The 17,080-nt window shown below is 41.1% G+C and overlaps 1 protein-coding gene across 1 annotated transcript in view; it reads right to left on the bottom strand.

Moving 5' to 3' along the window:
* LOC120743932 (ERC protein 2-like) overlaps positions 1–17,080 on the bottom strand; it is a 152,791-nt gene that overhangs the window by 77,172 nt on the left and 58,539 nt on the right. Inside the window, exons 12-15 of the mRNA XM_040047959.1 lie at positions 13,546–13,587; positions 13,014–13,207; positions 12,711–12,716; positions 2,271–2,364 (exon numbers count right to left, since the gene is read on the bottom strand). Coding sequence (XP_039903893.1) covers positions 2,271–2,364; positions 12,711–12,716; positions 13,014–13,207; positions 13,546–13,587 — 336 coding nt within the window. The remainder of the gene's footprint in view (positions 1–2,270; positions 2,365–12,710; positions 12,717–13,013; positions 13,208–13,545; positions 13,588–17,080) is intronic.

Genomic DNA, 17,080 nt, shown 5'->3' with positions numbered 1-17,080 from the left:
AATTAAGAAGGTCAGTAGCAGCAGCTTTTATAGTCTAGGTGTAACATATCTTTGTAAAAGCAGACGTTTAATGGTCTGGAGCGTTCTGGTTCATCCTAACACAGTCCCATAATCTTCCCAGTAGTGGGCGTCCCAGCAAATTCACCCCAAGGTCAGACTGTAAACAGAGTCTCAGAATAATTGCATTAAACCTAAGAGCTCCAGCCCAGACAAGTATGGCTTGTTTGGAAGGGCTGTCAGGAGAAGGCCTCTTCTCTCTAAAAGAACATACTACTTCCTGTAGGTATGCACATTACCAACCACACAAACTACACAACCTCTGCAACAACCTCAGGAGGGATGATGATTTGGGCTTTACAGCTACAGGACCTGAGCACTTTGTAGTTATGGAGTTAATCATGAACTCGTCTGTACACGAAAGCCTTCTAGAGTCAAATGTGACATGAATGCAACAGGACGATGAACCAAAGCTCAGCCCAAGTGCAATGCTGTGGTGGAATCATGGAGTCCTGTGAAAGCTGTTCTGTATATTGTTATGCAGAACATCTGGCTCAGATTACTTATTAAGAATGAGAGCAGCCGGAAAGAGCTGGCTTTTTTTTTCTCTTGGCCACGCCCACCTCTCAGGTGCAGCCAGTTGCTCTGAAGACCAACTGAGGCTCTTGCCAGAGGAAACAGCAAAGAATAGCACAGGAAACCAGGAGGGTGGAGCATCACAGATCAATGACAATAAACAGGAATTTCAGTCTGATTGCATGTATCTGCTCGAAGACGAACGTTTCCTTTGCTCAGTATTTTTTAATATATTCAATAACTACAAAAATAAATGGAAATAACAAAATTTTGCAGACCCAAGGCCTTTCTCAAAGCTTCTTATCCAAGATGCTTCTTCTCCAATCTCTCCCAATTGACATATCTGAGCGTCTGCCACATTTAGTGCCATCCCAAACATTAAATGATGTAGTCAACAAAAATGTGATGGTTATATTGTATTCAGGATAAATGATACTAATGATAACACTGCTAATAATATGCTATAATAATAATAATATTTAAAAAAATACGAATCAGAGATTTTCAGAAAGGGCTTTTTAAAGAACCTCAAAGAGCCGAGGAGAGTAAAAGAGATCACAAACATAAAGGCGAATGACCGTGTAAGCTTCGAAAACAAGCAGTAAAATCTGGTAAACACTGAAGGCCAACAAGAGTTAGAGTGATGTGGTCACCTCCACTGGAACCAGTTAAAAGACGAACAGCAGCACTTGGAGGCCTGTCTGACATTCAAGAGGAGTGCAAATATACTTTGCTGTAATCTAGAAAACGATTGATGTCATTTGAATGTAAAGTGCTGTATATTCATGGGGACTGTTGCTACAGCCAAGCAGCTCGACAGAGTTCAAAATATGAAGATGTTTACAAAAAATAGAGAAAGGCCACCAAAGAAGTTTGGAGTAAGTTTTATTTTTCGCACATGAAAGAAGGAAGTTTGTCCCAAAGCTTGCAGCTGTATTTATATGCTACACCTGAATCAAGGGCGCTTCGTTCAGCTGTTAGTGTAACTTCAAAAAGACTCGCACTAAGGACGCACTAGGAAAGGTCCGCTTCAGCGTGTCCCACGTCCCTGTACCTGACATGCACGTCATGTCTCTTTCCAGCAATACTAATGTGTGTTTCACAGACACTGTTTAGATACAGAAATAGGAAGTTGAATGCTGGCTGCCAGAATACACAAATAGCAGAATAGTTCAGCAGAAAAACAGACTGAGAGAGACTCTTGGTCTGTTTGGCAGGACGGTAAATGTACTTTACTTCATCCGTCCCCTGGGGATAACCTGGCATGGCTACACTCTGTATATTAACACCTCAGCCTGCAGACGAGTAGAAGTATACGTGTGCACTCACACAGTGAGTCAACACTCTTGTTGACGTCTAAGCAGGTAAGCAACTACACAAATTACATCAGAGAGGGTACATCATGAGGTCTGACTAGACACAGTGTGCTGCTATTCCCATGTGAGTCACCATGATGCAGTTTTTAGGTATGGAGCTGAGTTTTGTTCCTGGTTAAGACTCTGAGATCTATGAATGGAGGGAGAACAGCACAGCTAAGAAGAAGAAGAAATTCATCGACATCATTTGCAATTGGTGGTGAGAGGGGGAACAAAAACAGGTAGATGAACTGAGAATGAACCAAACTGAACTCTGCTGGTTGGAAACATGAAAAAGAATCCAAACATAACACTGACATAAACGTACGAACATATTCAAACCTGTGATAACGAGTGAGGATGTCCATCAATCAGGGCGTCTTTCCTCATCTCACCTGGCACCGTCTGCTTCTGGATGTTAGGAGACTTGATTTGTCTTCAGACAGAGAAAATGGATGACAACAGATAAACAAGTGTTTGTTATATCATATATCAATGATCAAAATCTGAAATACATTAAACGACTAAAGTAAGTGCTGTAAGATACCGCTATACGGTCATTTGAAAGTACAAAACTGCTTGCTTTTTTGACATATTTGAGCCTTTTAAAGACGACATTTATCCATAAAAATATTCATCAAAATGACCATTTTCTTCAACAAAAAAGAAGAGGGGAAATAATTAATCAAACCTTCAACACCATGCAAGTAGAATTCGAGGCAAGTAGAAAAAATGCTTATGGACGCCTACAGAATGAGTCTAGCAAGTGATTGCACGTACAAATGCAAGAAACTCTTCAAACGTTCTGCAGATGAAGACATGTTGCATGAATGAGCGGTCAGAAAACTCAACAAACAGATGCCACAAACACAGGCAACATCTTTTTAAGTCAAGAGTGGACTGGCTTTCACCTCAGAAAAATAGTGCACCAGTTGAAATGTATGTTCTTAAAATGTATGACAAAACCAATTTTCCTTGAGGTTTTCTTCAAGTGTATTGCCTTTGGACTTAGTTACTGTATCAAAGAGAATCAAAACATTAACCAACTATGCCAGAAAAGTGGAAGATTGTCTTTATTAAGCCCCATCAGGAAACACATTTTTTGCATTTAAGCTATCCTTTGTATGAGGAACAATGGGAAGCCAGTGTGCAATCGGGGACCAAGATTTCTGCATCCTTATGTTGAAGTGTCCTTGGGCAAGAGACTAAAACCGAAGGACCTCCCTATGCACCCTTACGGGTTTCCATGTGTGCACGAGCTTTAAAAATATGTCTGTAAGTGCAGCTTGCAGTGCACTTTGAGTACAACGGGGTGAAAAAAGCATTAAAAACTAGAGTAGGTTAAGCACAGAGCACAAGTTAGCCTATATATCAAGTTGTTGGGCAGCACAGAGGCACATTGGTGGCCTCGCATCAAGGTTGTTGGGTTTAACCTGACAAGCATGTCCAAAGATTGCTTGTCAGGTTAACTGGTGATTCTAACATTTGGTGTGATGGTAAATACTTACACAACACAAAAAATAACAATAATAACAGCAATAATACAAAAATTGGTGTGGGCATGGAAGAGCTGAGCCAAGGGTGAAGGAGTTTTCATGAAATTCATTATATTTCAGGGGAATAAATCATACAGAGTGAATGTTAAATGTCTGAACCTATATTTACACATCCTAGCGTTATCAGAGGGGAAATCCTCGGCCTGCCCAGCACTGTGCAGCTGCAACTGATATCTGACCACTGGCACAACATGGTGCAAAACCGTGCTTTACTTGAAACAAAGAGGCTCTGAAGAAGTTTTAAGTTAAAAGTTATAAATTATAATCAAAAGCATATAAATCAAAAAGTAAAACCTCTGGTTCTGTGGTAAAACAGGTGCTTCCTAAGATGGAAACGATGGCTAAACTGGGAAAATTTCAAAGATTCTTGTGGCTAATGGGATTTTTTAAATGAACGGCTCCAGAGGGACAAACATGCAAAGTCTGGCCCTTGTGTCCACTTTTGAAAGATTGCTTCAACTATCAGCTGCACTGTGATGACGGGCGAAGCAGCGGCTCCCAGAGGAAACCAGCATAAACTTGGCGAGATCGTGCAAGCACCACATAGAAGGGGACGTTGTTTTCCACACGACGTGAACATATGTGCATAAATTACACTTCCTTGCAGTTTTTATTTTGCGTGTTTGCGTCTGCGTGTGTGTACCGACTATTGAATACAGCACAATATTTAACATGTACAAATAAGTTCGCTTCATTGTCCTGTCTTGCTTTATGTGGCTTTATTTGTTTAGTTTTATTAGTTAAAACAAGTTCTGCATGCTTCATCTCAGAAGACTGCAGAGCTGCACTGTGTACAGTACATCAGGTAAGGATGAATGCTGTGTGCCTAGTCTTAGCAAGAAAGCAGACTGGGACAAGACAAGACACGACTGAGGTAGGTGAGACACTGCTGTGTAAATCTTTCAACAACAAAACACAAACATATGCAGACAGGAGATGCGAGCACATGCATGCGCACCACTGCGCACATAACCCACATTCTCCTTTTAAGAAATAAAATGCCACGAGTCTGATTACTGACAGAAACACACACATGGGTAGTAAATCAGCTGTCAGCGCTGTGTACTGCTCAGGTGCTGATTACAGAGTTGAACTGTGTAACCAGCCAGGATGGATATGTATTAACCTCCGCGCCAATCCCTGAGCCTTGGTATATGTGGCACACACATATTAGGTTTAAAAAAATATGGAAAACACACACAAGCCCTCACAGTAAACTCACTACTACTACACACTCATTAACCACAAAATGCATGCACCCCTGGTCTTAGGGTAGAGTTTATGTTTACTCACAAATATGCTCAAAATAGAATTAAAACACACATCTCTGAGCTCCCAGTTAGGCCTTCATGCTTTAAGAGAAAAAGAAAATGAACAGAAAGTGCGAGAAAGCTGACAGTGACAAATTAGTGCTTAAGAGAACCCTCCAACACTGTAAACAAGCTGTGACCAAGCAGCTGCTAAAATGCGCCACATTATTATTCCACATCCACACTGGTGTGTTTATTCTGGGCGCAACCGACAAGCTGCCCCCACATGTGGGCAAATATTTGCTGTCACAGCCCTTAGTTGGAAGCGTGTGTGTGTGTGTGCATGACTGTCTGTTTTCATGATTGATGTTGGTGTGCAATGAATTTGAAATATGTCTAATAAAAAGATGAATACATTTAACACCTTCTCACCTTGCCACACACACAACAGTAACCTTTAAAACCATTGAGGAAGTTTTGGTTATAATAACCAAACATCTCTAAAGTTAGAAATATCCTGTCTCAGAGTGACGCTGAAAAACTAGTTCATGCATTTATTACTTCCAGGCTGGACGACTGTAATTCATTATTATCAGGAAGTCCTAAAAACTCCCTGAAAAGCCTTCAGCTAATCCAAAATGCTGCAGCAAGAGTCCTGACAGGGACTAGAAAGAGAGAGCAGATTTCTCCTGTTTTGGCTTCCCTTCATTGGCTTCCTGTTAAATCCAGAATTCAAAATCCTGCTCCTCACATACAAGGTCTTAAATAATCAGGCCCCATCTTATCTTAATGACCTTGTAGTACCATATCACCCTATTAGAGCACTTCGCTCTCGCTCTGCAGGCCTACTTGTTGTTCCTGGAGTATTTAAAAGTAGAATGGGAGGCAGAGCCTTCAGTTTTCAGGCCCCTCTTCTGTGGAACCAGCTTCCAGTTTGGATTCAGGAGACAGACACTATCTCTACTTTCAAGATTAGGCTTCAAACTTTCCTTTTTGCTAAAGCATATAGTTAGGGCTGGACCAGGTGACCCTGAATCCTCCCTTAGTTATGCTGCAATAGACGTAGGCTGCCGGGGGATTCCCATGATGCATTGAGGTTTTCCTTTCCAGTCACCTTTCTCACTCACTATGTATTAACAGACCTCTCTGCATTGAATCATATCTGTTATTAATCTCTGTCTCTCTTCCACAGCATGTCTTTATCCTGTCTTCCTTCTCTCACCCCAATCAATCGCAGCAGATGGCCCCGCCCCTCCCTGAGCCTGGTTCTGCTGGAGGTTTCTTCCTGTTAAAAGGGAGTTTTTCCTTCCCACTGTCGCCAAAGTGCTGCTCGTAGGGGGTCATATGATTGTTGGGTTTTTCTCTGTATGTATTATTGTGCGATCTACTGTAAAATATAAAGCGCCTTGAGGCAACTTTTGTTGTGATTTGGCGCTGTGTAAATAAAATTGAATTGAATAACCAGAGACGTGGCAGAAGGGGGCGTAATCAACATTTCTATCAGTATTTATATCTGTTATTACTCTCCCTTCTGGAAACCACACAGGTTTATAAGTCTGCCGTTTCATGTCTCTGGCTTGCATCTTTAAAAAAAATGTTTTTAATCACCGTGTTGTTGATTTTATGAGTTTTTATCATTTTTATGAGTTGGGTTTGAAAAGTGCTGCATAAATAAGGAGTATTGTTAAATTCTCTTAAGAAGCACGGCGTGCACACAGGTATTTTCACACGCGCACGTATGTACACTGAAAGGAGGAGAAGAAGAATCTGTTTATCCTCTGATCTTTGATGTCTCTGTGTGTTTTTAGAAGCTTGCAGGCATGTCCATGGAGAGCTATCTTGCCATGAGGGCATATCAGCTATCAGACAAAGCTGCTACTGGCACAGGTGTATAAACCAGCAGACACGCTGGTCCTGTTTGATAGCTGATATACCCCCATCAGCCCATCGGTGCAAAAATTAAATAAGGATTCTGACCTGAGCGAAGGCGAACGAGAGCACGAGGAGTGTGCAAAGGAGCAGAAGGGCTGGGTCGCATGCGAGTGGAAAATATGAGAAGGATCAGTGATTTGTTGATTAACGAAATGAGTAAGTTCTGCAGGGAAACAGTATTTTATTGTGGTGACATTTCTTTGAAAGATGAAGTGTGAGAGAGAAAGCAGTGTGAATAAGTCCAGCCATTTCCTAAACTGAGCGTAATAAGTAATTTTTCACATTTCCTTTTGCTTCTTCCACCTGGAGCTCTCCACACATCCACCTTCCAACATAAGCAGCTCCACTTTATTTCTGGATGTCACCAGAGAGCTTGTTTTTCCCCTCGTATATCTCTTCTTACATATTTATATAGCCCTTTCTTTATTTCAGTGTTTCCATTATCACTTTGATATTTTTGCTTGATGTTTGCCTTGTATTTCTTCTGTAGGAATAAAAACATAAAAACTAATCCTCCTTGTGGACCTACTGATGTCCCTTTTTAGGAGAGCTGCTGAGTGGCCAGTAGCAAGCAGCTGTGGTCTTAGTGGGTTCTTACAAAATCTGATTGTGGTCAATTGTGAATATAGAGTCATTTCCCATGTAAATATAGGTTAAAAGAAGCAGCAACTTTTAAAGAACAAAACAAACAGATTGCTATCTTTCTCTTCAAAACACTTAATTCTTACTCTCTCGTTTCTTTTAATAAACCACCGAGTGGAACAAAATCCTCAGATTTCAAGCAGACGGGGACACGCTGGCACAGTCACGGCTCAGGGTTGTACAATATATTGAATAACAGACAGATATGATCTGAAGTAAAAACATTTTCTAACTAATGTGAAAACTGAAGGAATACAGAGAAGACAAATAGAAGAAAATGAAAACACGGTGCGAGTTAACTGGGAGACACAGATGTTATCTGAGATGCTTCTCTTGTTGAAGAGAGTTTATAATGCCATTTTCAACTTCTCTCATATTTTGTCTTGTGAGTGTGTGTGTGAGTGTGTGTGTGTGAGTGTGTGTGTGTGAGTGTGTTGTGTGAGTGTGTGTGTGTGTGTGTGAGTGTGTCTGTGTGTCTGTGTGTGTGTGTGTGTGTGTGTGTGAGTGTGTGTGTGTGTGAGTGTGTGTGTGTGAGTGTGTGTGTGTGAGTGTGTGTGTGTGTGAGTGTGTGTGTGTGAGTGTGTGTGTGTGTGTGTGTGTGAGTGTGTCTGTGTGTGTCTGTGTGTGTGTGAGTGTGTGAGTGTGTGTGTGTGTGTCTGTGTGTCTGTGTGTGTGTGAGTGTGTGTGTGTGTGTCTGTGTGTGAGTGTGTGTCTGTGGTGTGTGTGTGTGGGGTGAGTGTGTGTGTGTGTGAGTGTGTGTGTGAGTGTGTGTCTGTGTGTGTGTGTGTGTGTGAGTGTGTGTGTGAGTGTGTGTCTGTGTGTGTGTGTGTCTGTGTGTGTCTGTGTGTGAGTGTGTGTGAGTGTGTGTGTGTGAGTGTCTGTGTGTGTGTGTGTGAGTGTGTCTGTGTGTGTCTGTGTGTGAGTGTGTGTGTGAGTGTGTCTGTGTGTGTCTGTGTGTGAGTGTCTGTGTGTGTCTGTGTGTGTGTGTGTGAGTGTGTGTGTCTGTGTGAGCGTGTGTCTGTGTGTGAGTGTGTGAGTGTGTGTGTCTGTGTGAGTGTGTGTGTGTGTGTCTGTGTGTGTGTGTGTGTGTGTGTGTGTGTGTGTGTGTGAGTGTGTGATGGGGTCCAAGAAAGAAAGAAAGCAGTATAGTTTATACGTTTACATCTTTAAATTTGAGTATGTGCATTTTACTCCAGTGAACTATTCCCTGTGTGTGTCAGAAAATAGTCCTCTTCTACTGTGGGTTTATCTCGCTTACAGAACTGTGTAAAAGTACTAATTTCTTTATATGTTACTGCAAAGGAGCCGGAGTTTCTTATTATTTTTAAGGTGCTCTTGAACAACTATTCCCCAGGTCAGTGAGGTTTTTCTTTATGTTTTTAGTTCAGCCTGGACAGTTTGTGCCTGACCTACAAAAACACCAAAAACACAATCTGACAGATACAAAATAGTATTTTTGCACCAACAAGGTGTTTCCCAAACAGCTATTAGCCAAAAACCTGCCATATCTCAGCATGGTGTTTGACATGCTCTCGCCTTAAGAAAAGTGAGGAAACTGGTCAAGCAGAGGACAAAAGAAGGAGTGGTACATGTGAAAAATATCTACAGCAGATGAACAGTATCTGATAGTCATGTCCTTAAAAAAAGAGGGAAAATCCAGCAGAAATCAGCAGACTTGACATGGGACCTGTGAGATGCTCTGGCCCTTCATTTGATCCATCTACTGTTCGCCAAAGCCTCATCAGAAATAGTCTCAGTGGAAGGGTGGCTGTCAATAAGCCATACTTAAGGAAGGGAAACAAGGAGGAAACACTGAGAGATGCCAGATTACACAAGAACTGGGATGAAAATCAGTGGCAGCAACTTATTGAGTGATTAATCCAAATTTGATATTTTCTGCTCAAGTTTTCATCAGTGTGTATGGAGAAGGTCAGGAAAGAGGTACAACAGTGAGGGATTATTGTACATCTGTGAAACATGGTGGAGGCTCTGTCATGGTTGGGAGCAGCTTTTCAAACAGTGGTGTTGGGGTTGTAGTCAAAATTGATGAAATTATGAACCATCAGGTTTTGATCCACCGTGCATCTGGAAAGCATCTGATTGGCAACAGGTTCATGATCCTGAAAACACTGACAATGCAGTAAAAGCATACCTGGATAGGAAAAAACACAATGGAGCTCAATCAGTCATGATCTGGCCTCCCCAGAGTGTAGACCTCAACATTACAGAAGCCGTGTGCGATCATCTTGACAGAAAACAGAACAAAAGGCAGAAACATCTAAAGAAGAGCTTTGAATGTCCTTCAGAAATATTCCTGGAGACTACGAAAGAGTTTAGACTGTTTTGAAAAAGCAATCAAACCAAATACTGACGTTCAAGCTTGTTAGAACTATATAATTGCCTTATGTACTGTATTTCAATGTATAGTAATCACTGCACCTAATTCCCATTTTCTTCACAAAATATCAAGACATGAGGGGTGGCTCAAGATTTCTTCACAGTGCTGAATATTTCATCTATTTAACAGTAAGTTTCAGGTCAAAATCATTGTTTAAAACCCACACCTGCATTAGAAAAGCCGACTGTTTACAAACATATCAATGAATAAATATTAGAAGCAGAGGTAACGTGTGTATCAGCACCTGGAGTTTGATTATGTTCACAGTAATGCAGCCAAAAATGACATGCATGTGTTTATGTGTGCGCATGTATTTGTTTGTCATCCTTTCCTTACATCTTGACTCGACAATCTCACTTTAGACTCACACACATAAACACAAACACACACAAACGAACACACACGGACTCCCTTTTCCTGCAACCCTCCCTCACATACCACAGTTCTTACATCGTCAGTAGCTGTGGTACTGTGAGACTGGATGGCTGATTTATTTTTCAAGTTTAGCCCCCAAATTTTAAAAGTATGGGGCTGTCCAAGCATCAAGAAAACCATACAACATAATTCCAACAATTAATATAAGTTTATGAGTGAAGGAGGCAAGAAGGAAAGGAGAAGAATTAAGGCTTTATGTTTCTGCCACAATTTATTCCTAAAATTTGTGAAACTGCATACACTCCAGTTCAGTGTTTCTTCTTTGACATCATGTTGAAAGTTAATTAAAACCTCGTGTATTTTAATTCCCACAAGTTGTTCTTAACTTCCAAGTATGTCAGTCCTAAAAAATGTTTGGGGGGGTTTCTTGTTTTGTTTTGTTTTTTAGTCCATCACACACAGACGAACTGCTTGAAGAGATCTATAACCGCGAGAGATCTATTTAACAAATCCGTCAGAATTAGTACGACATGCTGATACGTTCCACAAAGCCTGTTCAATGTCACTGATTACTTTGGCAGATTAGCTTTACGTCTACTGTACACTAACAACAGTAAATAAAACGTCACCCATAAACTACCCTAATGTTATCACTGATGACTTAGAGTAGATCACTAAGCAATCAACAACCTGCGAGTGAGACTCCCCTGTGCTGGAAGGTATTTATTACAATGGCCTGTTAGCTCCATCCATCTTTGACTCTCTTTGCTTCACTGCCAACTGGATGAGAAAGTGTCTATTTCCTCATCTGTTCTCCCTCTCCATTCAGATAGTGGTTAATAGGTCATCTGACTGACTTCCAACAGAAACACTCTGATTAAAAAGACATTCATCCTCTGCCCAGATAAGCTACATTCCGCATGCTCTGCAACAGAAGTCCAATCAGCACACAGACACTCGTCCGCCCATGCATTCATATAACACGTGTGCAGAAACACATATGCAAAAATTCTTCTGTTTCTGTTTAATGTCTTTGTTAAAACAAAAAGTACACTGAGAACTAACACGATTTGTTGCCCCACAATTTTCTATAGCAGACACACATGCTAACAACTACTGTACAAACAACTATTCTGTGTGTGTTCATAGCAACTCTGCAGGACTACAATGGGCCTTGATCTCACAGGCCGGCTTGCATGTGACCTCTGACCTGTGCATGCCGACCAGAGGTGAGGGTTCGTGCTGATAGGAGGGACTGGCTGACACTAATGAGACAGCGGGACCAAATAAGATGGATGAGCTGAGGGGAAAAGGAACCTTTCCAACGATCCAAAACGTTCGCGGCCCAGAAATCGCTGCACACCCACATGCACGGACACTGCACATGCACCAAGTACGATGAGCATGCGTATGACCAGGTCATGAAAGTTGCAAGTGAATGGCAGAAAAATGTAAACAAAACAAAATTATCCATTCTTGCAGAGATGCACGGAAAAACAGAGTAAAGTGTGTGAACAAATTCTGTAGGAGCTACTGCTTTCCTATTACTTGATGCTTAGGAGTTCCCACAGAGTTTGAGTCAGCGCATGGTTTCCATGCCAGAGCAGCCAGTCTGTAAAATGGGTAATGAATGAGGCAGGAAACTGTTGGATCCAGAACATACAGCCCATGCAAACTGATTCCAAACCATTCAGAACCAGAACAAGTGTTAACACACCTGATGAAGCCAATGTGTGTGAAAAATGATTGTTTTCATATTTTTTTAAACTCATGCCCCATCTTTGCAGCCCGTGATCCACCAAAAGACTGATTCACTATTAATCTACATATACAGACACACGCCTGAATACCACTTTAAATATCACATTTCAAACTCAAAAACATTCTCTGTACACATTTCTGTGCTTCTTTTTCACACACACACACACACACACACACTGTATGAAATAAATATGCAGACAAACACTAACATACTGTACTTCTGCCTTGGCACTAAACAACTACTCATTTGGGTACATATACACACCATGCCAATCCATAAATCAGATGATAATTGAGTAGCACTGTGCCAGTAATAAACAGAGTAGTATAAACATCCAGTGTCTGGGCTGGATACAAAAACCTCCCACTGGCATGCCGCTGGCTGCCTGCCTGGCAAACTCAAAGGCTCACTCACATACACACACAAACACTGTCACAGGATGCATTGACAGTAGTCAAAAGTAATGCAAAGACATTTATATAAACACACATATGGATAATTTGATATGAGAAAACACAGATGACCGCACTGATGACAGGATTGAAATGTGTGCAAAGAAGATTTGCAGACGTCAACACAAAAGAGAAGCTATATGTCTCCACAGGAAGCATATAAAGTCTCTCATTGTGTTATTACTGTGACAGGAATGAAGACCATAAATGGATTATGCATTTACTGCCCCAACGAGACAGTCAAATCTAAGCTTCCTGAGGCTCAGATACAGTCAGTTCCCCCAATTTCCAACTTTATACCTGAGAAAATTTAAAAGGAGCCAGCAACCACAGCATGATGTCAACGTAATGATCATGGGCAGTGTGAGCAGTATTATGACGGTGGGGTTAGCGGGCACACTAAATATCTACTTACCCATGTCTGCAGACATTGACAGATAAAAACAAATAATAAGACATTAAGCCAAATGATTAGACTGATATTTAAACAGGTCGCATTCATTTTCTGGACTGATTACATCAGGCCAAAATAACGGCAACATAAAAGTGGTTTCAAGTGCTAGGACGACTCAATCTAGACAGTTTATATTTCATGGATTACCCCTTTATAAATACAGCACGTAGGAATGAGCCAAGGCCTTACAAAGATCCGGTTACACTCTAAGAACACACAGATGCTGACTTGTTACGAAACTGGCTGAATTCCTTAAACCCTCACCTTTCAAGATCAGAGATTTTTTTCTCCTTGCAGGATTTGTCCATCTCGGCATCCTTTAAAGCTCCCATCAGCCTCTCCACTTCAGCTTGTGACTTCCTGGATTCCTCTCTGTAGCGGCCAACTTCCTGCTCTAGGACCCTCAGACGATCTGTGATATCCGGACACATCTTGACTGCTTCCTCTGTAGTTTGGATCTTTGAGTATATATGTTTGTGTAAGCATTGGGGGGTGAGAATGGATTCATTAGGTACAAAAACAACCATGTGTGAACTGCTACCTAGACAGCATGAAAGCATTTGAAATATTCTCTACGTTGACCACTTCAGATCATTGTCAGACGTAGCTAAACACTCACACTTAGGCTTCCTAACACTTTACGGTTCATTACCAATAGAACGGGTTCAGATAAACTGAAAAACATTTCAATTCTATTATTATAAGCTTATTAATATAGCTGAGCCTTAACCTATTAGCGCTGTTAGCCTAGCATGTAATATGCTAACAGTTAGCACTAACAAAAAAAAGAACCTACCGTGGGGCTCACTGCCGGTGGCCCGTCTACTTTGGTTTTCACCTAGTTAAAAAAAATAAATTGTAGATAAACAAATAAACCTTGTGACATCCTGCAGGACTAAATCATTGGCACTGATAATTATACAAGAGCAGGTGTGTTATCATCTTGCATGAACCGAAAAGGAAAAGGTAAGTGAGGCCTGAATTCTAGGTTACAATTCATAATTTAGCTGCCTGCTTTTCTGTGGTTTGCTTCTATCAGTTCCCTCCCCAGGGCATCTTTCATGTAGAGCTAGGAGTTCATTATCATTATAAAATTACATACTTGCTCTGTTTTGGCTGCGATTTTATGAGACCACCAAACATCTCAATTCTTTTCAAAATAAATGCTGAAAGAAAAAAAGAAAGAACACAGTTATGCTGATCAAACCATTCTCTGAGAAAAATATCCCAAAGGAAGTTTCTAACCTAGAATTATCTTTCTCTGTGTTTCTGCTTTTTTCTCCTGGTCTTTACCTCTCTGTCTACTGTGTTTGTGAAGGTTATTTAACTTGTTGAGACAGCTGAGGCCACTCGTTTAAACATCATCAAGTGAATGTGCACAAACACTTGTGCGCGCGCACACACACAGACACACAGTCATGTTTCATCCACTTCAGAGTATATTACATTTACTTCCACCTATTGCCAACAGTTCCCCTCACGCTAACCTCAACCACTACTCAACCAAAAACTAACCATATCTTAATCCTAACCAAGTCATCATACTCAAATTTAATGACCTCTGTTATTTTGGCATGCGCTTCACCTCCCAGAGGAAGTAAGGTCGACACAATGTAACTCAGCCTTTTTCATCTGGCAGGCGGGTCTGCACTCTACCCTTTCATTAACGTCACCTCTTGTGCTCCAATGTGTTATTTTTTCAGTGGAATCCCATTCAACACTTATTATATAAAAGAGGTTATTGCTATGATAATTATTTTCATCCAGACAAACTGTCAGTGCTTAGGTAAGTTTGTGCTGAGGGATTTATTTAACATCTATTCATTAGCCCAAGCTTTTAGCCTCAGTACAATTTACATTCTATTTATTTATCTCCTAGTTTGACCACTTTTAGACAACGTTCACGTTACCGTTTCTTCTCGGCAAATACAGACAATATTAGAGCTTAACATCAGTTATGTTGAGCTATTTTAAATGCAGATAACATTACAGTACTTATATAAAGTCTGTACTTTCAGTTTACTATTCTACTTTTTTATGAGTGATTTTTTAACAAACTAACTTTAAACTGTTACTTATTAGCCTGAGTAGATCAGCAGTTTGTTAAATCCTCAGACCATGCCAGATTCAGAGTCATTTAAATTACCTTTCTTCCCCATTCTGATGCTCAGCTTGAACTTCAGCAGGTGATCTGGAGTTGCTACCATGTTATTGGCTCATTATGATTATAATGAGAATATTCTCAGGTCCACATAAGCCTAGGACGGTACATAAAGTTCATGACTTGTCACTATGCTTGTGCTGACTATCAAGGCTCTTGGCAACGGCTCGTCCTTCCCTCGTTGCTGCTACATGAGGCTGAAGACACTCATTCATGTACATCAATCCACATCTTTCCCAGCCCAAAATGCTTTAGGCCTAAGTGGACAAGAGCATGCTATTTTCTTTCACTAGAACACACAGACAAGTGTGGAAACCAGTGGCTGAGAGGATGGTAGGTCCAAAAGGAATTTGTAATATTATGAGGGGGAAAAGGCCAGAAAAGATACAATTACATATACAGTCAAATTATTATTATCATTCCTGGAAATGTCTCTTGGGTGTAAATATTTCAAAATGTGTTAAATATGTGTAGCCACCAGACTCTGTGCTGAGTTTTTAAACACCTGGCCAAAGACTACCCAGCAACACTGAGTCTGACATGAGAGCATATGACATTTGCCTGGTTTGAAAAGAAAAACGTGTTTTTTGAATAAGAGTCAAGTCTTTTAAGGTGTGGTGCTGCCTTGAAGATTTTAGCCAGCCCGCTCTGAAAAGGTCACTGCCTTCCCCGAGGTTCTTTCCTTTGAAGAGCTGGTGTTTAGTTCCAGAAGTCCTTTAATAAGCTTGGAATCAACAAATACTGTTTTATGGGAAGAGGATGAGGATGCACTTAAGCCAACAGAGCCCTGAGGTCACGATAAAAAGCTCCGCTAACAGCTTGACTGAGTCAATAATACCAGCATCTGCAGATACTGTCAGGGGACCACTGTGTGTACATGACCTGATGACAAACACAAACTCTGCAGCTGCTTGAGAAGCAAATCATATTTGTCCTACGAGAAAAAAAAAAATTTGTCCATCTTTGGAGGTCTTGGTGTTGAAATAAAATGATGTAACCATTTAAAAAGCATTTAATGCGCAGCATGTGAAGGATGCTTATATTAACAAAAATAAAAACCCTTCAAAATCTTTGTGACTCCACCTATTAGAAGCAAATACAACAAATGCAAATTTGGCCACTATTCCCTTGAAGGTCCCTGTGGACCTGTCGAGTCTCCTCAGGCTGCTGAAGAACATAATCTCTGGGGTTTGGGGTTAACCAAAGCGGTCATAAGAAGTGATGATCCTTGAACGAGGGTGGGCCAGTTGCACACAGAGGTTTATGTTTGGCCCCTGTGCATAGTGAAATTGCAAATGGTCAGAACCAACAGAACTGGGTTTCCCTGTAGCACATAAGGAGACAAGCATGAAGGGCACAGTAGAGAAATTGAAATCAGACAAAGTTTTTTACTTTTTAATGGAGGAATCACAAAACCATTTTATTGCACTTAGTACACTCCTCCATTGATCGATCCATTGCTCCATCCTCCATTCATCCACCTATCCATCTTTTTTCTGCTGGATCTGACTACCAGTCTAAGCAGAGAAGCCCAGACCTCCCTCTCTCTGGCCACCTCCTCCGTCACTTATAGAGTGACATCAAGCCAGCTGAGTGAACTGAGCGCATACTGTGTCTGCCCTGGAGCCTCCTCCCAGTGGGTTACCAGTGCCCTACCCTGGAGTTAGGCCCAAGCAAATGGGGGACTAGCTTATCAGCGAGAGTCTGGTGGTCAAACCTTAGCCCTTCAGGCCAGCCCTCCTGTGGACCCACATAACACAGAAGGGTCTATCAAGTTCTGTGGTATGTGGGTGGCAAAGGCAGAGGCCTTGGCAGTCCAATCTCCGATTACTGGACCTAGCAGTATTCAACTTTTATTCAAATTTTAAGCATACAATGACGAAATATTCAATTCAAACGCCCAGCTTTTATTAGTGCATTCAAACTAGACAGGGAGAGCAAGCTGCCATAAAAAGCTTTGCACTGATCTGACTGAGTCAGAGCAAGAACTGACACAACAAAGTGTAGCGTTTAACACTGGATTTAAATTGTTAATTAAATGTTGTTGCAATTTGCTAACTTTGCCATACAAAACCTTGGAGCACAGCTTTTACGATGCCTAGAATTTGTTAAGTAAAAGCAGCAGTCAGCAGACGTCTCTGCGCTGAAGGACTCATGAAGGAGTGGTAGA

This window comes from Simochromis diagramma, unplaced genomic scaffold (genome assembly GCF_900408965.1).
Source record: "Simochromis diagramma unplaced genomic scaffold, fSimDia1.1 OVJJ01000387.1, whole genome shotgun sequence".
NCBI classification, from domain to species: Eukaryota; Metazoa; Chordata; class Actinopteri; order Cichliformes; family Cichlidae; genus Simochromis; species Simochromis diagramma.
Note: the sequence above shows the minus strand (reverse complement) of the source record. Positions and strands in the feature narration are given on the sequence as shown.